Source organism: Drosophila albomicans, chromosome 2R (genome assembly GCF_009650485.2).
Source record: "Drosophila albomicans strain 15112-1751.03 chromosome 2R, ASM965048v2, whole genome shotgun sequence".
Classification (NCBI taxonomy): Eukaryota; Metazoa; Arthropoda; class Insecta; order Diptera; family Drosophilidae; genus Drosophila; species Drosophila albomicans.
In genome coordinates, this window is record NC_047631.2 from 22,971,678 (window position 1) to 22,997,105 (window position 25,428).

General features: G+C 39.1%; 2 protein-coding genes across 6 annotated transcripts; one reads left to right on the plus strand and one right to left on the minus strand.

Annotated features, from left to right (window-relative positions):
- Positions 1 to 235: 235 nt before the first annotated feature.
- On the plus strand, positions 236 to 25,407 carry LOC117573679 (exocyst complex component 4). 5 transcript variants are annotated; one of them, XM_034257023.2, is made up of 19 exons: positions 238 to 703; positions 3,046 to 3,269; positions 3,717 to 3,878; positions 18,124 to 18,174; positions 18,248 to 18,311; positions 18,383 to 18,711; positions 18,812 to 18,883; positions 19,465 to 19,577; positions 19,633 to 19,795; positions 19,866 to 20,061; positions 21,435 to 21,535; positions 21,810 to 22,150; positions 22,207 to 22,954; positions 23,010 to 23,134; positions 23,198 to 23,488; positions 23,545 to 23,946; positions 24,003 to 24,606; positions 24,669 to 24,875; positions 24,933 to 25,407. In XM_034257023.2, the coding sequence occupies exons 3-19, from the start codon at positions 3,786 to 3,788 to the stop codon at positions 25,107 to 25,109; spliced, it is 4,077 nt and encodes a 1,358-aa protein (XP_034112914.1). In that variant the 5' UTR covers positions 238 to 703; positions 3,046 to 3,269; positions 3,717 to 3,785; the 3' UTR covers positions 25,110 to 25,407. The 5 variants fall into 5 exon arrangements, with proteins under 5 accessions (XP_051863371.1, XP_034112914.1, XP_051863372.1 ...); XM_034257022.2 differs by lacking the exons at positions 21,435 to 21,535; positions 21,810 to 22,150; positions 22,207 to 22,954; ... (4 more) ...; positions 24,669 to 24,875; positions 24,933 to 25,407 and having other exon boundaries at positions 247 to 703; positions 3,717 to 3,851; positions 19,866 to 21,054; XM_052007411.1 differs by lacking the exons at positions 19,465 to 19,577; positions 19,633 to 19,795; positions 19,866 to 20,061; ... (7 more) ...; positions 24,669 to 24,875; positions 24,933 to 25,407 and adding an exon at positions 19,027 to 19,173 and having other exon boundaries at positions 236 to 703.
- LOC117575632 (protein jagunal) lies at positions 984 to 2,352 on the minus strand. Its single transcript, XM_034259912.2, has 3 exons — positions 2,143 to 2,352; positions 1,380 to 1,752; positions 984 to 1,317 (listed from the first exon to the last, which is right to left on the minus strand). Exons 1-3 carry the CDS (start codon positions 2,229 to 2,231, stop codon positions 1,186 to 1,188), a joined length of 594 nt encoding a protein of 197 aa, XP_034115803.1. The 5' UTR covers positions 2,232 to 2,352; the 3' UTR covers positions 984 to 1,185.
- Positions 25,408 to 25,428: the final 21 nt, after the last annotated feature.

A 25,428-nucleotide genomic window follows, 5' to 3' on the forward strand; every position in this document is an offset into this window, starting at 1 on the left:
GTCAGCTGCATTGAATGTTTGGCCAGCCAGTCAGCTGGTGAAAATGGTGAAAATTGGGGGATGTTTGTATGTGCAAACTGTTGGGTACATGAAGTATGCAGTGGCATTTCCACACAGCATTGCTTTATAAAGAATATATATTTTTTTAAATAAATTCTGACATAATTTAATATACATATTTAGTAATAAAACACGAAATTTGATTATTTTTTAACCCACTCAGAAGAACAAATAAATATGCATCTTTATTGATCGATTTTTAAAAAACTACTTATAAATTCTGATAGTAAATGACCATTCGAAAATAGTTTTACATTTAAGATTTTACACATTTCCCAGTATTTGTTGTACAATTTGTATTGATGATAGAAACTTTCAAATTGCATTTAAATAATCGTAAATTATACATACATATTTTTAGGGGGGGCAGTTTTTAACATAAATTCGGCACAAACATGCGGCGAGAAAGTAGAATGAATGTGCATCATCATTACATCATTATGTAGTCGAATAATTTAAAACAAAAAACAAAAACTCATAACAAAACATTTCGAAATTCTTTTTGTTTTTGTTTTTAAAACTAATAGTAGTGTCAAATGTACTCATCCATATGTATCAATATATAGATTTATATATTTTTACAAGTATTTTGTTTTTAATAAGTATATAAACCGTTTCTAACAAACACGAGGCACGTCGAAATGTAAGTAGAGCACAAAAAACAGAAAATCATGTTTTATATCTTGTAGTTTTGTTTCCGTTTGCTTGGGAATTTGGTGGCTTCAGTTGCATTGTTTGTCGACTCGACTTTATAAGGTTGTACGTGTATTGTATTGCATCTATTCGTTATGATAATTATGTTTATATAGTTTTACTTTTGCTTTTTCTCATATGTGTGTGTAACTTTATAACTTTAACAATAACTTTAACGTTGGTAGTTTTATATTTCGTTTTGTATTTTACTGAAAATATTATTACGTCTGATTTTACTAAAAATGTGTGCGTGTATCTAACAGCTGTTATTTTATTTTATTTCGGTTGCAATGTGCACTAGAGAGTTAAAGTTTTTAATAATTTGTTTTTTTCCAAGTTATTTACAACTAGCCCTACAGCTTCTTGCTCTGACGTTTTCTGTTTTTACTAATTTGGCGAGTATTTTAGTACTACTTCCACGATTCAATCTATTTATTGAAATTTACGCGTGGAGGTGCGAGCCTTCCAGGCCTTGACTAGATTGTAGGCAAAGTACAGGGTAAATCCATGTATCTGGAAGCCTATAAAGCAGAAGGCATACCAGAACACTCCATATGGGAATCCCTGAAAGGCACATTTGAGTTAACTTTCATATTTGCATTAACGTAATGAACTAATAAACTTACGTGCCAGACAAAAATGTCTGTCTCATCCAAATCCACGGACTTGTCCATGGTAATGAATTCCCAAACGTCGGCAAAGTAGTAGCCAAAGCAATAAAGCAGCGGGAGCATGGCCAGCGTCAAAATGGCAATCATATATTTTTGCATATCGCGCACCTTGTTGCCACGTGCCGCTGACAGGCCGAGAAATGAGGTGAGCAACGAGGCAGCCCATACGTATTCCCACCACAGTGGCGGAGGCACCTCTAACTCTTCAATTTCTAGCACAAATATATCCAAGCGATCCAATATGTCCGACGTCAGCTTGGCCAGCATGACAAAAAAGAGCAGGGCATGAAAGAAAATGCAGTACTTCAGGCGTGATTTGTTCAACAAGCTGCAAGTAAAAAGGAAAATTTATATTGCATTTACTATAGTATGTGCTTTTGATTCAATAGTTTGTTGATAGGCCTCGGCCTTTAGCTATCCAAAATATGTACACAAACAATGCTGTTGTTGCTTTTGTAAACAGGCACACATGCTGCTTGCTGACTGTGTGTCTAGCTGGCACTTTGCCCACCCACCACTCTGCTGGCGCTGCCTGAGGCTGGCTGACTGATTGTCTGCTTGTCTGGCTCTTGCAGTTTGCAGCAGGAGCTGTAACTTTACTGCAGTACGTTGTCGTGTCGTGACCTTTTTGGTTTTTGGCAATGCTGTTAGCAGCTACTTGCAAGTAATTAGATAATTTTATGTGGAGGTATAGTATTTGGTAGAAAGTGTTATTAACCTAATTTGATATGTGTTTGCCACTTTTTGTCTGAATTCGAAGTCATTGCCGTCGGTGCCCGCGACCATTGGACCGCCGCGAGTTGCCATTTTAGGTGCGTCAATTCGATGCCGTTTTTACACGTATTTTAAGAATTTTAAATGAAATTTAACTGTCTTAAATAGTACTTTAGCACAACATTAGCTCGGACTAGTGTGACCACAAGTACAATTTCAAAATATACCACTTTGCTTAAAAATAAAATACAAAATATACCTACTCTGGATATGAAGTATGGTATCATTTATAGTATGATAGGTTTTCTTCATAAGTTTTCCAAAATAAGAAGCTATTAAAACATATATTGCAATGAATTTGAAGTACTTTTTAGCTTTAAAAGTTTTTTAAACATTTAATAATTATAGAACAGTGTTGGTCAGCTGAAAGCGAATGAAATCGTCTCTATCTGTACTGTATTTGTTATCGATAACCGAACAAACAATTTGTGGTGGTCGTCGATAATAATTATTGTCGAATTATTCAAACAAGCCGTTACCTTTCAAAATAATTGGCTAAGCATGCGACTAGCATTAGGCACTTATTTTTCGCAATTTATGAATAGCATTAGCTTAATTTAGTGCTTTCTTATGCAAATGCGGACTATAATCAGTTCTAATTTGCAAAGTGGGTGTGTAAGAACCTTGAACTGTGGCTGATTGGTTGGACAACCGCGTCACTACCACCTGTTGCTTGTTTGCTTTTCAATCCATAAATCAATTCAACTAGAGGTACACAATGAAGAGTGCAACAAGCGCATATTTAAAAATAAATTTGTACATTAAACACACTTCTGTACATGCATATATACATTTGGCGCTCTTACGCTACGAAAAAAGTTCGTTTGTGTTTTTTCTCTTTCCTCAGTTTATGCTCAGCTGGGCTACAAAAGCCGAATATGCCTTAATGTGTCATCAGTTCAACGGCGGAATTCATTACCACAACGTCTTGGTGCGAGTCGCATGCGATCGGTAACGGAGTTTTCGGATAAAATTTACTATTCTCGCAAACTTTTAATGCCAGTTATTGACAACTATACTTCACAAATTTATTCAGAGATAGGCAGCTGAATTGTTTACTCCTGCATAACGGTAATTTCTCGCGATATGTGATCTACGGCGTAATAAAAAGTGTAATAATCTATGCACAATATTCATTATATTTGTGGGACTGTTTCTGTGTGCCTTTGAAGAGTGACCTTTTTGGCCGATGCTTGATTATGTTAATATTGTGCCCAAAATTTGAAATATTTTTAACAATTTCGGTTTCTTGCACCTGCGTCGACTTCCGCTTGTCATCGTTTAGTTTTTGGCGCGAGCTTTTTCATCGTATTCATGTTTTTCTTTCGGGCACAATAATAACAATGTGAGCGATGAATAATAATAGTCACCGAATGGTATTTGTGCTATTTGCAAGTGTCTAAGATAATTTTTAAATTCATTATGTTCATTTATTGATGTTAGGTCATCGATAAAAAGCTTTAGATACGAATCAAATCGTTAATTTTTGGGTAAATAAATTCCCTTGTTTCTTTTCAGCTGTTTCGCATCAATTAACCCGAGCAAAGCGAATCTGAAGTATATAAAGCTAAATTCTTAGACCCAATTATGTCTTCCATTGCAGCTGAGAAACGCGCTTCCTTTGCGCGCCGTGCTGAAAGTTTGGTGGAGCGGGTGAGAGTATTGAATACCATTTATGAGGTAATCGGCATCAAGTGACCAAAATGCGTGAGATATAACAATTAGTTTGTTCTCGTTTATTGTTGTTGTGGCTAGCGATTGATATTTGCATGATTATTTGATGCTCAATTGAATTTTATTTGCTATTATTCCACACTCGTTGCCAAATTAGCCAAGTCGTAAATTATTGCCAAGCAACTGCCACATTTCAGCAAATTTAAACAAACAAAAACACTGAGCAGGAACTAACTGAAAAGTCATAGTACATTTGTGTTACATATATACAAACCTATACTAAGACTTCGATATATGTATTTGATAAGTCGGCATGGGTGTGGGTGCAAGATATTAGGAATTTAGATACTCAGACGTGACTGTTTGACTTGGCTCGTTGCCCTGTCTTCGGTTTGTTTGCTCATTTAATTAATCTGTTATAATTCATATAATGTGATATGCAAGCGCATGGCATGCACTTGACTGTTATTTATTTATTACAGCAACAATTTGGTGGGCGAATTAATTATACAAATTTCAAGGACACGACGTTTTTGTCTTAATAGAAAAAGTGTTTGATGCTTCTGGTAGTGAAAGGGTTGATTAGAGTAAATAAAAGTTGTTATATATAGTAATTCACAGTCGTCCTCTAATTTGTTTTTATTTTGTTGTATTTTTAATTTGAGTTTACGTATACATTTAATTTATGTTGCCAATGACCATTTCTTTTTGTTGATTTTGTATCTATCAATTCACGTGCGGAACTCATAATGCATTTTTCGAATTGTATTTAAAAGTCGATGTACGCAAGCTAAAAATAGACCTTAAATATAATATGTAAATAGCTCGTGAAATTCGCTTTTTGTCAGACTGAGACTGAGACGGAGACGGAGACAAAGACTGTGGCGCACTTGCAATTATATCAATTGAATAAAGAGTGGGCAATAAATAGTTACATCGAAGTATATACACAGCCAGAGCATTAATTAAGCGGGTGAAGCAAGCACAAACAAACAAAATTAAAGAACTTATATACGAGTATATACCATAAGTTGGCCAATGACCGACCGCTTAATTTGTTTTGTGTAACAGAAAATTTAATTGAACGCCAAATTGCGATAAACGAGGGAAGTTCTTTTAATTTTCTTCGCAACGAACCATTACAACGGGAGAGAACCAAATGAAGTTTTAACATATTGTAGAACACAAAATCGCGGGTGCTGATCAATCAATTTGCATTCGCTTAAGTTTGTCTCCCCTCAACATTTCGTTCGTCTTTATCGGTCACACATATTGGTCTTATCAAAAATAGCAGCGCAAATAAAGGAAATTACGTGGTGAGAGAGATTGAGAGACGTCGAAGCGTAGCAAAGAGAAATACACAGCGAACAGAACGAGCAAAATAAATGAACGATAAAAAGCTAATAAAGTGCAACATAAATAAATGCGTGCGTAAATATCGCGTGAATACATCGTGTAAATGAATTTCACAGAAAGTGAGAGTGACAAAGAACCAGAGAGAGAGAAAGAGAGAGAAAACAACTGTGTTAGAGCGATAGAGGGATAAGTGAGAGGATGGGAGAGACGGAGAATTTTCACCCGGCTTGTAAGTTGATTGTCGGCTACGCAAGAAGATGGAATTTGTTGTACTTAAAGTCTCTTGCTCCTCTTTGCTGGTATCCTCATACTCTTGGCACGTGTGCTTGTGTTGCCGTTTGGGCTTAAAGTGTTCGTTGTTCGTGCACAGTACGAGTATCTGTGTGTGCGTGTGTTTGCCTATAAGTAATTCACTTTTGAAAGCCATGCACTTGAATTTGGCTGGGGGTCACAATTTAAAAGGCATTAAATTCCCTTCAAGCATTTTGTCGAGCATTACAATTTGTGGAACATTTCGTTGAGGGTCCGTATCTCGTATCCTGCGAGATACTACAAGTCTCAACTTAAATCATATTAAATGTAATACGACCTATTTAAGTTTATTAATAGAATTCTTTCGCTCTCTCCGTCTGTCACAAATTCCATTTACACAATGTTAATACCCTCAACTTACATATAGAGTGTGCTTTTTACAAATCCGCAATCATTTTATGCGCTTAATACGCTTTATATGCTGTTGTGTAATATTTGTTTAGCTCTTGTTTACAGTGGAAATAAGCCAGACAATAATTCCCAACAAATTCCTTGCTGTTTGATGTACATTTTATTTATTATTTGCAGTAATTTTATTTGCAATTCAACTCGTTTTTTCGTTGTTCAATACGAATTTAAAATGTTTAAGAATGGATAAAGCGGTTTAAAGAGTTTATTGCGTATACGAAGCGTTATTCGCATTTATTGCGCAACACTCTATTTTATTTTTTGCTTTTGTATCAAGACGGTGGCAGATAAATGGCAAGTGTAATGTTTTAATTTCGATTTAATTAAACAAAATGGGAAAAGAGCTGAGAAAGGGGGGCGTATGATTAAACGGACAATGTGAGGCATGCGAAGAAATTAAGCAAAAAGTGAAAGCAGAACCACAACAGCAAAAGCAACAGAAACAACAACAAGAATATCAACAGCCACTGTGCACACACATAAACAACACATTAACTGTAACGGCAAGCTGAGCAAAGGCAAAACAACAATGTCACTACAATTACCTAGGCAGGTGCGCAGAACAAACAACAACAATAAAAACAAGTACAACAAGGATTTATATCACTCACTCTCACACACACACAAGCACACAGGCAAAAGGCTGCAAAACAAAATACAAAAGGCGCGTTACTTAAGCAATGGGCGGCACAAGGAAGGCGGTAGGCAGCAGGCGTCAGTGGGGGGCGTGACAATAAGTCAACAAACAATGGAAAAAAGTTGCCTAGAGCTACTCATTGCATACTTTAAGGCGCAAGAGGCGGCAAAACAATTGAAAGCCCCTAAGCCACTTGCCACTGGCAATGCTAAGAAGTTTAACCATCCAAATTGTGTTGAGAGTGAGGGTAAGGGGCGTGGCCATGCCTCTGAATTGCTATTGGAATTCGCAACAAAGTTAAACAGTTTACAGAAAAAACAAGGCAAATCTGCTAAATGAGTCTGTGATTGACTGATAAGTTTATTGCATTGAATTCAAATACAAAAAGCGACCGGGGGATAACTCGACAATCGTTAGATGAAGAAAAGGTCCTAAAATAAAGCAGTACTGATTAGATTTACCGTAAATATAATAATAAATCAACTGATTGAAGTTTTGCATTTGCTAAATGAGCACGTACTTTTAAAGCACATTAAAGTTTTCCGCAGTAATTTGAATTTTGTTCAAGAGGAGAACATGCTTAGTTTATACGAGCGCGTCACATTTTTTATGCAGCTTCGAATTTCACTGCGTCGACATGAAATTTTTACGCTGTGTCAGGAAGAGAAAAAAATGCAAAAAAATAAAACTCATCAGACTTATGGCCATGCTCATTGACAGCCGTGATACTTGTAGTGGAAACGTGAGCAGCATTCATATTCACTTTGCGCATTTACATTCGCATTCGCATCTCCACATTCGTTATCAGCATCATCGTTATTTCAGCAGCATTTTGTCAGCTGGCAGTGCATTGTTTCTTGATTTTATATGTACAGTACATACATAACACACATATATTTAAAATGCATATGGTAATAGTTGTCCTCGTTTGTTGTGGCCAGAGTGCACTCTCGGATATGATTTCATTGTTGCCAGATCCAGATGTGTGAGCTTTGCTGCCTGAGTATGTGACTGGGACTGTGGTTGGCATTTTGGCCGGCTTGACCTAGGCCACGTAAATTCCAAATGCGCATATCTTGTGAATTTCAGCGAGCTAAGGGAATGAGTGTGGCGTCTGTGTGGTAGATAAAAATGAATGAATGGTGATGGCATTCGGGGCATTTTACCGCGCGCTGCCAAATTAGCGCATCAAAACAAAAAGGCGCTCAGCGCCAGCAACAAAAACAACAAAGCTCGCGAGCGCCATAGAGAGTGAGCAAAACAATGCAACCAACAAAGAATAAGAACTAAAACAAAAGGAATTTTTCATATAAAATAGACACACACACACACCCACACAGACACCGACGCATACACAGATGTACACACGTATATAGTGCGTGGGTGTCAGAAAGCATTGCGCTCATAAGTAGGCAACGATATTTCGCAATGCGCTTGGCACTTTTACGTGGGCGCCAATCGCAAAGCGTTGCCAGACTGACTGCTAAAGTAATTGGAAATGTTAATGAGAAGGGGTGAAAATTAAGTAATAATATAATTATATTTAATTAAAATTAATTGAATGCAACTTTGCTATACATTTTCAGCATATCCATTAAGTCTTAAGGCTAATTTAGTTGGATTAATCTTTGCTTTGTCTGGCAGCGCCAAACGTAAACTGCTTGCCAAGCAAACACCTGCCCAGCTAACTGCCCTACGGCAACATTCAAATGCCCCCGCACAGAACAGAATTTTAAAGCTTCTTTTTGCGTCGTAACATCTTGCTTGCTCTCTGCTACGTCGAAAAGGGGGCAGAGAACCATTGCCACTGAAACCCATCTCACCATCGCCTTGCACCCAGTTTATTCCCTCCCGTTTGCCCAGCAAACGACGCACAACTACAATAACGGTAACTACCATTACCATAACACTTTTCGGCATTTTGTTTTGCTAGCCGCTTCGTCATCATCATCATCGTCGTTGTCGCTGTCGTTGTCGTCGTGCAGTTGTCGTCGTGCTTGCTTCGTTGCTGCTTCCGGCGGCATCTCGTCCAGGCAACGCTTTGATAAGACCACACAGCAGCAACGCACAGCAGTCGTTGTCGAGCACTCGAACGCGATTGTTGCCACCCGCAGTACGCTAAAGACCAAGCTAAACAACAAAAGCAAAAGCAAAAGAAGCGCAGTTTTTTGGGTGAACGTGCAAAACGTGTGTTGTGAATTCGGTTGCAAGTGCTTCTGAGCGCCCGATACACGCGAATCGAGAAACGTTTGTGTGTTGAAAGTAGAACTGTGCGAATTGCGTTGTGAATTTTAGTGCGTTGTTTGAAATGTCCAAGCCGGTTACACCACAGCATCGTTCCGCTGGCGCCGCAGCTTCCGGTTCGGCCGAGAAGATTAGTGTAAGTTTTCGGTTATTTTTTTTTTTTTTAGTTTTCTGCAGCCACTTTTCATTGCATTTTTTCGTATTTTCATTCGGTGGAGTGGGAATTTACCACTTGGCACTTGGCTGCTTTGCTGCGTCATTTGCTGGTTGACTATGTGAACAGTTCTTGAGTCGTTTCATGTGTTTAATTATGTGTTTAGCGATGTCGCATGCCACTGGCAGTGGCAAGTTGCAGTTCGCCAGTTTGCCAGTTGCATTGCGGTGCCATTTCTCACCTGCATTCGTTGCATTTTTCAGTCGCTACGTGACTTTTGCGAAAACTCACGACATATTTATGATGCTCAGACCGTAAGCTGCGCCTCAGTTTAGATGTATGAAGGCATCAACTGCAACGCCACAAACTATGCAAAGCCCGCTCAAGCCCTGTGGCCTTGTCAGCAGCTGTGTGTCTCAGTGTGTGTGTGGGTTGGCGGTCGTTTTGGAATTTGTAAGTTGGTGTCTTTTGGTGGTTGGCTGGCAGGTTGCTCTCAAAGGGCATAGCATACTTTTTGGCGTGCGACTCATAAAAATTGCATAATTGTCGCTTCATCTGTGTGGGCGCAACTGTAGCTGTAACGGTAACTGTAACTGTAACTGTAACTGTTACAGTTATAGCAACATCTGAAATGTGTATGCTGGGTGACCATTACCGTTAACGGGGACTCATTTCACGTGCCATTTGCGTTCGCATCTGGCAGTCGAAATAAATTGAGCAGCTCAAAATGGGCAACGAGTGTTGCTAGCTGTTTATTAAGTTTGTTATTAACGGTCTTCCATAATTGTCAGCGCCAAAGACATTAGAGACGGGGCAATTAGTTACGCCTGTAATTTACGGACATTCATTTATTTCTCTACCTTTTTTCTACACTTTCTTTCGAGACGTAGTACTCGTAAATTAAATGGCAAATCTCTTTGCTCATCGCAGAACTTATCAGATAAATCGATTTGTGGCTCACTTTAACTGGCGCCCATTGTACAGCTTAACTTGTGTGTTTAACTGAATCAGCAGACAAACACTGCTCTGCTCTGCTCTGCTCGTAAAGTATGCAATCTTCTTCTCCGTCGACTTAAGCCCGGGCAAGGCAAAAATGTTGCATGTGCTCACTTGCTAGCGAGGTCGCATTCAATTTCAATTCCAAATATGCTGACAACTAAAACATATTTCCGTTGCTCTCACATAATAATAACATTCCACTTGCCAGACATTTTTTGCGTGCTTCAATTTGGCAAGGATTTCTATTTTTTCCAACTTGACTTTTTCGCTATTGTTCTCAGTTGACAAAACGAAGAATGCAAATTTAATTAAGAAAAAGAATCCGCTTCGACCCTGAAGGACTGTTTTTTATCCTTGTTCGAGCTAAGTGAAAGATAATTGGAAATATGATAATCATTTGGTGTACATTAAATGTTTTGTTTGCATTCAATTTAATCAGGTTGCGAGTGCAAAACTTTTGGACGCATTTCGCCCACGAAATTAATTATAAATTTGTATTTGTCAAACAAGCTGCTAAATTGAATTTCAGCTTAGTTTTATTGTAATTTCCTTTCCCCATTTAGGTTTTCTTAGCGATCTAAGGGTGCAGGGTATCAACATCATTCATTTAAAGTTCAACTTTTATTTTTTCATTTGGTTTTTTATGTGATCCCCTAAATGTAGAGCATGTGCACAGCGCCGCAGGTTGCCATCATGGACCACGCACACACAAACACACACACACACATACATATATAATACTCTATAGCATACACACACTAACACGCACATAATCAAATGTGTGCCATTTACATGAGTCTCGTTATTGCTGCATCGGAGAGAAAAAATATTCTGCCAATTTCTTGTGTAATTTGTTGACTTACACGGTAAACCGAAAAATGGAGCAAAGATCACAGTGTGTATTTCACATTCAGCACCCCTCGAGCAGCCCTTTTACTTTTACATATACAATTTTTTTTTTGTTTTGTTGTATGGTTGCCTTTCGGATTGTCTAGGGCATCGGTTGGGCAAGTTTATGGCCTTGTGCATTGAATAAACTTTCATTACACCGAAATTGGCAGAAGAGTGTAAAAAGTGCCACGCCTCCATTTCACTCTGTGTGGGTGCGTATGTGTGAGTGAGTATTTATTATGGGAGGCCAGCAGCTAGCAGCATTTGCTCTTTGTTTATATATGTACACATAGTTTTGTTTGTCCAGCTTTGCACTGGCTGAACATTGAAGTCAACTCAAGTCGAGTCGAGACGACATTCAACATTTTCTTGGCCTTCTGTTTGCCTTGTTATTTATTTGCTCCGGCTTCGAGTTCAATTTGTTGGCTGTCCGTCAGTTGATCTACAATCGCTTCTGGCGTTTAATTGCATTTTTAATGAAGTTTTTTTTTCAATTTCCATTAGCGGCGCCTTCAATAAATATTACACATACGCAACGAGGCTTTGACAAATTTGTGAACACAGCTGCTGTAGCTGCTTGAGAGCTGCCATATATAATCGTATATGCGACATTGTTGAGTATTTTTTACTTTCTTTATTTATTTTTCTCTCTCTTTGGCATAACTTTGCCCATGGCAAAATGTCGAAAGTTTTCAAGGCAACATTACGCATACGCCCCATAAAACAAGCAGAGACCCCTCTCAGCATCTGCTGTCTCTCTCACTAGCCTAGCCAGAGAGAGAGAGTGTTTAAAAAACTTAAATGACCTTTAATTGACGGGTTTTACAGCGGCAGGCCTCAACTCGGGTTTTGTCTATTAAAAACTCACTTAATGCGACCTCTAAAGTTTGCCGCAATTTGCTGGGTATAAAGTGTGAAAAGTTTCTTTCAGAGCAACACTTTTGACGCGTCGCTTGATTGACAAAACTTTTCGCTGCTCGCATTTCTCAGGTACTCTTTAAGCAACGACTTTAGAAAGAACCTTGTCCAAGGATTCGTATTCACAATTTTCCAATAAAGCGTGCCGAAGCATATAAATATATCACGTATCACGAGAGTTGAAAACTTTGGCAAACCAACCAACCATCGCATCAACCTTAAAGCGGGCGTGACACCTCGGTTGCCATAATTCTTAATTGAGCTTAAAAGCGAACAAGAGATAATTCCCAATTAGGCGGCGATTTCACATAATGAGCAACAGCTAAGCTACGCGGCAACAGTTAATACAAATTATGCGAACGGACATAAGAAAAGTTTATGATGCTCACTAAATGTTGTGCTAACGACCAGAAAGTGATTTAGCTGCTCATAACATTAATGCACTGATTAAGTTATTCAGTTGAGAAGGAGCAGGAAGGAGGAGCAGAGGAAGAGCCTAATTGAGCATTTGCATTATCTATGCGTATTGAAAGTGAAAACGTTATAGTACGCTTTTAGCTCAGACATGTTTATGCAAATCCATTTGATCAAGCTGCTTTCCTATTCACATGCACGAACTCATTTGCCACTCAGTATAATTGCACTTCATGTTCTTTCATGTTGCTGGCTGTAGGTGTGTTGTGTTCTGTGTGTGTGTGTGTTCATTTTGATAGACATTAATGTGGCCAATTAGTGGATGCTGCATTATACAATATGTTTTGCAGCACCAGCTGATAGAAATTTAATTGATATTAATGTGCGGCCAATGACTGTCAGTAAAGGTGACTGCCAGCGGTTAAATGGAAATGTGCAAATTATCATAAATACACACACACACACACACACACACACTCGTTTATTATACGGATCAATAATATGTTTTTTTATTATTTTATTTTGCTGTTTCCATTTCCCTACTTCACTCAGCATAAAAAACCAACAACACACAAACACACACAACGAAAATGTCAATAATTAAATTTGCATTTTGCATGCCTTCGAGATGTATATAGGAATTTACGCAATGTTTTCTCTTTCTCCCCGTCTCTTTGCCATATCAAAAGTGAAACATCAATTTGATGAGCAAACCGAGACATCCGGTTTGTTGGCAGGATAGTGCTGGGGATTTCGGGGGGATTTGGCAGGCGACACATGACAGCACTTAACCGAATATAAGTACCTCTCGCAGTTGAGTGTCACATGGCTGCATATTACAGGCAGCCACTGTTTCTCATTATACTCTGCATCTAATCAAATTGATTGCAAAGATCAATGGGTAAAATAAGTGTATACTTATAACTTTAATTTAAAGCAGTTGAACAACCTTTATTTGTATTTACAACATTAAGAAATGCAAATCCTTATACATTTATCAAATTAACAAATTATCAAATTTGGAGGGTATGCTTGAGTCGATCACTTCGTTGCACTTCATTCTTTCTTGTGTACTCTGCCGGATGTGGCAAGCGATGTGGGATTTCAACAATCCCTAAAGTATACGTGTTCAGAAGTGTGTAGGCGTGCGAATTTATACGTGTATCTGTGTCCCTGTCATTTATATTTGTGTGTGTGTGTTTGTGTTTGTGTATGTGTGTGATTGTGCTTGTGTTTGTGTGTGTTATGAACCGAAAATCCATTTACACTTGAATACATATTGGTCATCATGAAGTGGACAAAAGCGTGCAAAACTTTGTGTTAGCCATAAACAAGCAAACAAACATTCGTTGGATAGAAAGAGAGAGAGAGAGAGAGAGAGAGAGTGCCAAAGAGCAAAAGAGACAAAGTCTATATAGGGTTTAAATTATGAATGCAATAAATGTAACTAACTGAAATCCCGGCGATTGAGTTAGGCGTGTCTGGGAAACGGAAGTGCTGATTAGCTCTTCGGCCAGTAGCCGAAAGGAAGTGGCGGGAAAATGCGGGAAAATTGTACCAACCAGAATTGAGTAACAAGCACTTTGTTAGATAAACTTTATGCTTAAGTGTCGCGCTTCTCTCTTGCGCTGTCAGCGGCTGTGTCTTGGCTTTTGTGTAGTGCACTCAGCATAAGGCACTTGACTTCGTTGTGAGTCAAGTTGATTTCAAGAGACTTCATCCACTGTGCTTTAAAGCGAACGTAATTGGAATTATCTGACGCAGTTTGTTTGCATATCAATCTCAAATCGGTTTGGCAAATCAACATTTTCCTTTACTACCAGCTATCGTCTTCAAATTCTGTGTGTTTTTCTTTCAAAAACAAGCACAAGAGCTGCAGACATTTTGGATGTGCTGTCGGTAATACCAAAAACGTAGACAAGTTTTGTTTTTTTGTCCAAGGTGAAACACTGCACAGCATGCAAAATAACTAGAGAGAAGGAAAGAAGGAAAGCCATAAAGCATACCGTTAGAGCAATTGTATTTTCGTGTTCAGAAAGTTGTTCGTTGGCTTTGGGTGTTTTGCCTGTTGGCACTTTGCTTGTTTTGCTCATTTCCATTCCCTCTGCCAGCTGTGTCGACAACACAAAATAAAACAACAGGCTTAAAGCATGGCTACCACTCAACAACAACAACAACAACAACTAGAGCAGTGCATATTGAAATGTGCACTAAACGTTGCCTTTTGTTTGTTACTCTAACCATGCTTGAATGCCGAACAAACATGCATGAAACAGTATCACTTGGTCATGATATATGACTATAGTTTGTGCTCTGTGTAGTATGTGCTGAGGTCTTCATACATGGCTCAGGCAATGCCCTTAAGCGACAGCTAAAAGTTGCAGCTTTACATGTAGGTGTGAGTATATGTGTGTGTGTGTGGGTGTGTGTCTGTGTACGTGTCAACTCATTGACCTCATTGCCGTTACCCTCAGCTCTTTGCTAGTTGCTGCCGATGCTGCTGCGAGCTCTGACTGACGTGTTTTATATTTTCATTTTCCTGAAATCGTTGACGTTGCCAGTTTTCCATTTTTTTACTCCTCTGCTGCTGCTGCTGTTGCTGCTGCTGCCTGCCATCGTCTTCTTCCCATTGCCTGTTTCCTGGCTGACTGCGCTTACACTTTTACTGCCGTTTCCGCTCATGTGGCGCTTTTGCACTCGTTCGTTCGTTCGCCGTGATTCTGTGCCATTACCATTTTGCCCAGACCGTCAGCCGACAGCAAGCAGCAAGCAGCAACCGACAAGCAACGTTTTAATGTCGTAATCGGATAGCATCGACCTCAGTGCGTGGGAATTTTGAGCTGACAGCATGCCCAGGCCATTTTGATTAGACTTCCCATTAGGCAAGAATGTGTGATATGTGACATGTCGAGGGCATCAGGCACGTTTGTTGTTATACAAATGAGAGGCACAATAAGAGTGTGCCTTAGAGCCAAGTTAATTAAGTACATGGCACAAATGATTTCATAATTCAACACTCGCGTCTAATTTCTCGTAATGCTGAAAAGCATAATCGCAGTGCATGGAAAATGTATTTAAAAGTTTGAACAACGTAAAGCTGTTCTAAATCCCTAACGCGTTGTCAGCGATATTTATTTTAATTACACACACACTCCTGGCCTCTAATTAATTGCATTTTTCGTTAGCTGTAAATATTTGGATGGCAGCTTTGACGTAAATAAATAACCACATTTTAAATTGCTTACATGTCAGTTGTCAGACATCAAAAGTTTTCCCACACTCGCTTTCTCTTACTCTTTCCGAGTGCGTTGCATGCACCAATTAGCAAACCCTTCAGCATTTAATGAGGCATACGTCAATTAGACGTATGCAAAAAAAAACTCGTGTATATCTCTCAATTGAGAGTGCATCGCAAACAATTCAAAACATTGACCCATTGAGCAGTCAATTAAAATGTACGCCCCACAGCGTATTGCAAAAGTAACATTAACAAGTATTCGAATAAAATCTAAATCAAAGAGATGTGTTGTATACGAGAATGTAGTTTTTTCTTTAATTGATTGATGGCAATAGTATTTCAGTCTGTAAAAAGCAATAGGAAAACATTGCGCTCGAGGCAAAAGTAGGAATGAACAATTGTAGTTTACAATTGAGTTGAGAAAACCACACACAAAGGGAAATCGAGACACCTCATAAAGCTTGAATGCGAGCAAAAGTTTCTTTCATTACGTATACGACGGGTGTGGTTAAGGCTGCGTGCCGTCCTGTCGGTCGGTGTCGATGTGGATGTGGATGTGGATGTCGAATTCGATGTTGTTGCTGTGTGCGACAGCTCAGCAACCGCAACATCAATCATCGAATGCGTCAACCTCAACGATAAGAGCAGACGACATCTTAACTGCGTTACAGCAACGACACAACTCAAACGACGAGGAATGCAGTAGCAGTTGGCTTCGATGTGGATGAGCATTGGCAGGTCGTAAAGTGCAGTCAGTCAGGTGCGCAGGTGCTCATACACACATCAGACTCTGTGCAATTTATGGCCAATTTCATTATTTACAATCGCGTTTTTATGGCATTCCACTCCAATGCTACTTTATTCGATCGCTGCGTGCATTTGCAGCAGCTTAAGGATATTTACCCCATCGTAAAATAAACAAGTTACTTTCATGTTGCAGTTGTATGATTTTAAAGTTCATCTTAAATATTGCTTGTTTGCTGTGTTGTGTGTTCTTTGGCAATTAGCTCGTGGGGGTTTTTCAATTTTTAATTAACAAAAATTGATTTACAAATGCTGAAAGCAAGCAGCTTTATGAGTGACTCTTGTGCCTCGCCTTTTCGCTCGCTCAATTAATTGCAATTGATTTGTGACGACAACGAGATGGCGGGCGCAATTTCCATGCTGTTGTTTATACAGCAATAATTCCGGGCTGCGACTGCGACGTCAAGCTCAGGCCTATTTCCCGCTATTCCATTTCCATTGTCAGTGCCATCGCCATCGCCATCGTTATCGTCGCCATAGCCATTGTCAACGCCATTATTTGCGTTGTTTTGTTTGTTTGCACAGCACTCTGCAGCAGCAGCGTCCCCTGTGTGTGTGTGCAGCAAGGACAGTTGTTGGCCTTAGCGAAAAGGGGCGTGGCTGAGCTGCCATAATGTGCATTGCTTGTTACCGTCAAGCAGCAGCATTAAAAGCCTGAAACTGACTCTCTCGCTGCTCGTCGTATTTTTTATGGGCCACGACCCACGGAACAGTTATGTAAATTTACTGCAAGCGGCCACAAGTCAACATCAACATGTTTTATTTATGTTTTTAATTTGAAAGCGCAACTTTTATTGGCATTCGGCAAACAGATGACCTGCAGCTGCCAGCGACCACAGCAACTACACACAGCCACAGCCATAGCCACAACCACTGCCACAGCGTTGTCTGTTATTCTGTTTCTTGTTGCTCATTTTTATTTTTTCCGTCTTCTAACTCAATGCTATTAAAAGTTGGTGCTGCATTTACATAATACTCATTTGTTTATCTATCTATCTATTTACTTGCTTAACGGAAGCAACAGCAGCAACGAACAAAAAACCGAAGAAGAAAACACTTTAGACTACATTAAGGAGCTTAGGCAAATTGTATTGGGCCAAAGATATTGACGAGAGCCCTTAGAAACGGAAAATGTTATACTGGCTGGTGTCTTTTGACACTTTTATAGTTTCCATCAATTTCAATAAGTGTTTTCTATTAGTGTGGGTGTCTTTTCTGTGCCTGTATGTATGTGTGCGTGTGTTTGAAGGATACTCGGGCAATGGACAATAGCCAGGGCTTATGCAGATGTGTGCAGAGGTTGCGAATGTTGTGTATACATTTAACTTAAGCTTTAATAAATTATAACTAGCCATTAGTGCTGGCTCATTGTTTACAGTTTGCACTATTAAACAAAACGTAATTGCTGCAATAAATATTGTTTAAGCTTTAAATATTTTATGAAATTTAAATTGAATTCAGCAATTATCATTTGAAAATACCATTTCCGTTTGTAAAATTCCATTGCCTACTTTTTGGGGCAACACTTTGCACCTATTGAAAAAGTTGAATTGTTGGAACTTAAATGGGATGCATGCAATTGACATTTAGCATCATCATAGAGCATCTCTCCTCCCATTTTTACACTCCCTGAGAAGCCCACACAACAAACAACACAAAAGCGAGACGCATTTTATTTTTTTGGTCATTTCATGCCCAGTCATTTTTCACGCTTCAGTTTGTTTTAATGGGAACGTGAAAATGATTTTGCCTTTTAGCTTTTTTTTTTTTTTGGTTTTTGTAATTCACTTTTTGCTTTGAAAATTGCCTGTAACGCGCTAACAGTGCATAATATAATCCAATTAGTATTTAATTCGCAATGTCAATGGCATTACAGAAATACAACATCAGCACGGAAAAATGCGGCGATCTGACAGTCATAGTCCAGGTAAAGTTGAATATGCCGACAATTTTGAGTATAACAAAATAATAAACTTCATATATCTATTTACTCTTTAAAGGGAGATCTGTCGCAGCAGGAGAAACGTGCTGTATTCATTACAGTGCACGATTTGGGCTGCAATCGTATGTAAAAATAAGTTGATGTAAATTGATTGTATACTAATTATAATAATACGCATACGCCACATGGGCAGATAATTCTTTTCAGGAATTCGTGAGCAGCCCCTGCATGACCGAAATCAAGGAGCGCTCCTGTTTCATACATGTCGATGTGCCCGGCCATGCGGACAATGCCGATGCCTTGGCCGATAATTTCCCATTTCCATCGCTACAGGCTTTGGGCGAAGATTTGGTCACCGTGCTGGACTATCTGCATGTGAAATATGTAATTGGTCTGGGCGAGGGAGCCGGTGCCAATGTCCTGGCCCGTTTTGGCCTTGCCCATCCTAGTCGGGCACTTGGCCTCATTCTGATCAATGCCACCGGCAGTGCTGCAAGTGTTTTGCAATCCTTTAAGAGCAAGGTGCGAGAGAGAGAGCGAGAGCTATCTCGCACTTAACGTCAAGTGATATCTGTTTACATGGGAATTAATACGTTGTCTGCTATTCTCTGACCATTTGCAGTTCATTAGCTGGAAAAGCGATGAGGTGGCCCAATCGGCTGAGAGCTTTCTAATGTATCACAAATTTGGACATGTAAGTACAAATAATTACAGTTCACTTCAATGTGTGTCTTTGTGTGCGTGTGTCTGTTGTCATTGATTAATCTAAGTGTTACTTTCTATTGTTTTTTGTCTATTTTATGTTAAACTTGTGTGCATTTCGATTGCACTTTGCAGGTCATGGAGGTAAACCAAAAGTTTAAACCAAAATATATACATTTAACTTCAGCTCTCTTTAGTACTCATGCTCTTTATATAGTCTCAGAACATTTCAACTATATATTCAACATTTTGCTGAACCTTCAATAGTTCTAGGTCCATAGGCGGCATGTTTATTAATATTATATCTTTATTGTTTCCTTTCTTTTAGCCCTCGGTACGTAGAGCTCAATCAAGAAATCGGCCAATATAAAAATGCAAAATTTCTCCAAACAAAAATTTGTATAGTTTTCATTGTTATGCATGCAACTTTTGTAATTTGCCTGCTTTGTAGTCTAGTAATGTAATATGCTTAATGTTGTTGCGTTACTTTACAAATGAAATATTTTCTAATGCAAATACTCTGCTTACTCACAAATGCACCACGAACATCCATTGCATTAATCTTATATATAGCAAATTGTTGGCGAGAATCCAGATAAGGACAAGATTGTGGCCGAGTATCAAAAGCGTTTGCATCGGTCATTGAACAGCAAGAATGTCGGTCTCTACGTGAAGGCGTTCATGAAGTAAAAAAGATAACATGATTTGTAAAATTCTTTATTAATTCAATTTAATTTGCAGTCGCAAGGATCTTACACTCAAAGGTTGCAAAGTCGATGTCATTTTGATCACTGGCATGCTCAGTCCATATGCCTCGATGGTTGAGAAGTTACATCGTGATGTTGAGAAGGAACGCGTTACCATCTTGAAGATAGAACGTGCTGGCGATGTTTTGGCCGATGCTGTAAATATATTGCAAATAATTTATTATATAATATTTTTTAATGTTGATTACATTTGCTTTGCCTTTCTAGCCATCCAAGGTTGCTCAGTCAATTCTATTGTTCTGCAAAGGCCAGGGATTGCTCACTTCGATCGTAATGCCAGGCGTTGATCGTGGACGATCTTATTCCACTGCCAGTTCAAGCTCATTTGAACGCCGCTTATCGCGAGGCATTTCTATGGAGGATTACGACAAACCCAATATTCGTCGTCTCAGCATAATGAACAGTGAGTCGCCCAAAAAGGAGTAATCAACAACACAATGAGAGAGCAAGAGAGAAAGTCAGCAACGTTGAGTAGAGAAACTAAGTTAAATATTATGCATATTTAAATTAAATTACTTAACTTAGTAACAAGCCGTAATTAACAATGAACAACTAAGAAAACATGTTATATTTTATGTGAAACTAGACAAACAATCATTCATGATGCAATCGTATTAATTTTAGCCAAATGAACAACATGAATTTTAAGCCAAATTTTAATTACCTATGTAATAATCGTTTTTAATATCAATATCTACAACAAAATTAACAACTTAATAAATTGTAAGTGTTTACATCTAGCGTTATGTAATTATGTAATCCCCAACGACCCACCTGTGAAAACCAAAGAAAAGCGATCATATCTCAAGTCAACTTCCAATTGTTCGAACTTAGCGACAAATGTGTCATTAACTACTAACTTATAATATATGCATTTGTACTTTATGTACGAGCAATCATCTATGCAATACCTCCGACTAGTACACTGTACCTAAGCAATTCAAAACTAAATTAACAAAAAAATGAACAAAAAAATTACAACACAATTGTGACTCCCGTTGTTACTTTGTTTTCCACTAATTTTTCTACATCTACAATTTGCAAGAAAAAGCAACAGACCATTGTTGTTTCAATAAATAAATATATACAATTATTATATATAGTGTAAGTTGAAAGCACCACAGCATTATGCTGCTTATTTAAAGTACTATATATGAAACTCAAAAACAAGGCACACAAATTACATAATGTGTTTAATCAAGTGAACGAAGCAATGGAAAGAGAAATAAAATTATTGTAGCTAAGCTTTGAAAGCTTTCTAGCATAACGGTAACCATATAACCATTACCATATTGGCTTTTAAGTGTGAAGCAATGCTTTAGACACCAATTTCTAAAATAATCCAAGCACTCAACATAGATGTAGCAACCGTTAAATAATAAAGTTAAATTGAAAACCACAGTTGAATTGTTATTTGCTCTCGTTTGCAGAAAATCTAAGTGCTCAAAATGATTTCCAAAAATATATATAAAAATCCAGGCCAACCCATTTTAACATTATTTCCGTAAATTAAAAAAATATGAATTTTTGTGAAATTGCTCTGCACCAACAATTTAAAAGAGGCGCCAACGAATTTACATATTTTTGGTATTTATTCTATTCACAATAGCGAAATGGTATATTGCAGTATATTTTTATCGATGCAACTCGGCATGTTTGAAACGTTAGCTTGTGGTCACACTGTTTTGCAACTCATTTTTATAAAAATAATAGAAAATAATACACTTGCAGTACAAAATGTTGTAAATAAATAAAGAGTGATAAATTCGCTTACAGTGCAACAAACTTGCTCGGGTTACTTTGATTTTAAACCCATCCGCATGGACGCGCCACCGCCGACAAAGCCACCTAGGGGCATTAAATATGGCAAGGATGAGGTACAATATTATTTACAAGTTTTCATAAAAAACTTGAAACAAATTGTGAAATTAACAAACAACAAGTATATTTAATACATATGCTATTTGTATATGGTTTTAATTTGTTCATTAACATCACATCTGGCAAAGATGAAGCTGATGACGACACCGCTTAAATCTACAATTGTTGTATTTGTTGTTGTTGTTTCACGCCCTCTTTGATATTCGATAATCTTAATAAGAAGGCAAATTCATCATCATCACTTTTGTTGGGCGTTAATTTTTCTTGCAGTCCGCTGGATGTGGCTTCCTCGTCAATGTCATCAAATCGCTGGGTTTTAGTGAAACAACCGAAGAGCGACAAAAGGAGAAGCAGAAAATCGAACAAGAATTCAAGCGTTCCGATCTGCGACTAAATGAACTCGTTTCACGTCATGACCAGCAACTTACTCAAGTACTGCCACTATTCAGCCAGGTGTCCACAGAGGTCACAGCGAGTCGCGAGCGCATTCATGCAGTCAAAGAGAATCTGGGCGCCTGCAAGCGATTGCTGCAATGTCGTCGCGATGAGCTCAAGAAGATGTGGACGGACGCAGTGCAGCACAAGTATGTGCTAGAGATGCTCGAGCAAATGTAAGCCATCAATACGTTAATAATATTCAAGTACATTCAGTAATCATCTATTGCAGTCAAGAGCTGCGCAAAGTGCCTCAACGTGTGGTCAGCTACACGGAAAAGCGTCAGTATTTGCATGCCAGCAAAGCACTGACGGATGCGTTGGCTACCTTAAATGGACCGCTGTTGGGTGTCGAAGGTTTGGCCGATTTACGTACCGATCTGCAGTCGCGACGCCAACAACTCTATCAACGTCTGCACGAAGAGCTCGTCACACAGGTGTACAAAAACTCTGCAAACGAGGCATTTCAGCGCAGCAATTCGAGTCGCCTCAACTCGAGCTTTACGCGTGGCATTGCTGCACGTCGCTCCACGGATCGCATTGAAGCAAATGCTCGGGTGCGCAAAGCATTAAGCGAAATGGCTCAAGGCTTTGATTTGGACAAAGCAGAGATTATCGAAGATGCGGATTTGATTGATCCCGAACTGAGCATGAGCTATTTCATTGCCATAATCGTGGAATGCTTTGGCATGCTGCATAAGGTGCCGGATTCGTTGGAAACGCTGCGTGTACAAATTCAAACTGAACTCTTGAATGTGGTGCGCCATACAACACAGCAGCTGCAAGCTACAGCAGCTGCAGCTACTGGTGAAACGAATCCGTTGCTTACTCTTCTAGAGTTGATTTTCAAACAGTTCAAAGCGATCGCAAAGACGCACACGCTGCTCCTCAAGAACTATTTGGCTGTAGGTCAAAAGTATGCTGTGGTTGGACCACAGCCCTATGATCTGACGGATTTCTGGGCGCAGGCGCAATCTGTGGTAAGTAAAAGTAAGAAAATAGATCCACTATTATCTAATAAAACATACATTTTAGTTGCAACTGTTGCTTACGGATTACTTGGATATTCAAAATACATCAGGGGATGAGAGCTCGCAAACGGGATTTGCCGAGCCAACAAACAATATCAACTCCTATTTCCTAAGACGAAAAGTTCCAAGGTAGCTAATTAATTACTTAGCTAGTTTAAATCAAACTAATTGGTTTTTCATTTTCATGAACAGCACCAAGAAAACCATGTTCAAGTTTGACAAGTCATCGCATATAGCCGGCAATAGCACGCATGAAACGTTCAAGGAACATCGACGCAATGCTTCGGATGCCTCAGTGGATGACAATTTGGGTGGCACGCTAGGCAGCGGCAAAGGATCTGTGACTGGTCTACTGCCGCACGAGAAAAAGCAGCGCGAAAAGTTGTTGATATGCACGCCTGATCAGAATGTGATCACCAAAGTGTATTTGCCTTTGATGGGCTACATACAGGAAATTGAAAACTTTATGAAATGCAAGCCAGGGTAAGTTCATGGTTATTACGCTTAGATTGCGTTTTAATAATGAATTTCTTTTGTAGACAACCTTGCAGCTTGCATGACTTTGTGGATAACTATATCAAGGACACATTCCTATCCAAGGGTCACAATCGCAACTTGCAATTGACCATTGAATCACTGTCCAAGAATCAGGATGCTTGGCGTGCAATTATAACACCTGAGGAAATGAAATCGCTAAATTTGAGCAGACCACTTCTGCAGTCCACAGTCATGGTTGAGCGAAGATTGGTGGAGACAAAGAATCTTATCGAAGATTTGCCTTGTTACTCAGAGGAGCTGCTAAAGATGGTGTGTGCATTGTTAAAGGCCTACCGAGAGATATGCCAAGCGGCCTACAGAGGAATAGTACAGCCAGATTCGGAAGATAAGCGTATCTACAGTGTGGCTTGGTTGAAGGATGAGGACATCAGTCGCTTCTTAAAGTAATTGTCCAGTTTACTATTTCTGTTGCAATCTTAATAACATCAAATACTTGTAGAACGTTACCCAATTGGACTGATCTAAAGACATCGAGTCAGCGTGCTCGACACACGCGCAAATTGCAACGCACCAATTTTGAGCCATCCGAGGAAGAGAGTCCGTTGCAAGTGCAGCAACGAAACATACGAGAAGCTGAAATGCTGACCAGCAATTTAGGTGAAGGAGGCATAACTCAACAGGAGATATTGGCCGACATCAGTGTTCTCAAAGAGTTGGCCATACTACAAGAGAGTATGGAATGGTTCTCGGTGCGCGTCTCCGAGTTTGCCAACGAGTTGCGACGCCCCCTCGTCAACGGTTTGAACTCAGCGGCTGCCGAATGCACAGCGAATGTGGCCATCAAGGATGGCACCATAAAGGTGATGACTAACTTGGCATTAGAGTTCGATGAGCTTGCCAATACATGTCTGCTGGTGCTGCATCTGGAGGTGCGTGTGCAATGCTTTCACTATTTGCGTTCCAAGTCGAGCATTAGAACGAATAGCTATGTGGGCTCTAAGGATGATATATTAGAGCCGGATCGTCAGGTATCGGTACTAAACAAGCGTCTATCTGAAATGGATGAGGCATTTAGTGCCACTCTGCATCCCCGCAAAACGAGGGTAAGAATTTTTTGTTTTTTTTCTGTTATAATCAATATGAATAATGAATTCGGCTCTTCTAGTATATCTTTGAGGGTTTAGCGCATCTAGCTGCACGCATTCTTATTCAGGCGTCCAACTACTTGGAGCACATTGATCAGATCACTGTGCAGCGCATGTGTCGCAATTCGATAGCTTTGCAGCAGACGCTGAGCAACATAACTGCATCCCGAGAAGTTGCCTTAGATCAGGCGAAACATTTCTACGAGCTGCTTTGCATGGAGCCGGATGTAAGTGATGCATAGATGCATTTTATCGATCAGAAAATTAATCCGCTTTACTTGCAGGAAATACTCAACTCACTGTTGGAGCGTGGAACGGAATTCTCCGAGATGCAGTTGCTCAACGCATTGCAATTATCGTGCAAGGCATGTGGCATTACAGATGCCAATTTACTGGCTTCCTATCAACAAAAACTATCCGACATATTGGGCGCTAAGCCCTCCAAGGGTGTTGTTGTATAATAGAAAGAGTTACACAAGTTAAATCAAATATCAATTTTAAATGCATTGCGCCTTGTATGCCCACTCACACATACATTCAGACATACACACATGCATTATTAATAGTTTTTAATGTATAAGTGAACAAAGAATGAGTATGCTAATGTTAAGCCTATATAAAATTGATTATAAATGTTTTGAACATGTTGGCATGCACTTGGTGTTGCGATATATAGTCCTTTATAAACTTATATTCTAAAGTTCATGAACAATATTGTAATATGGCTTATACACAATAAATGAAAATGTAACAACGAAAGCTATGCAATATATTCATTTG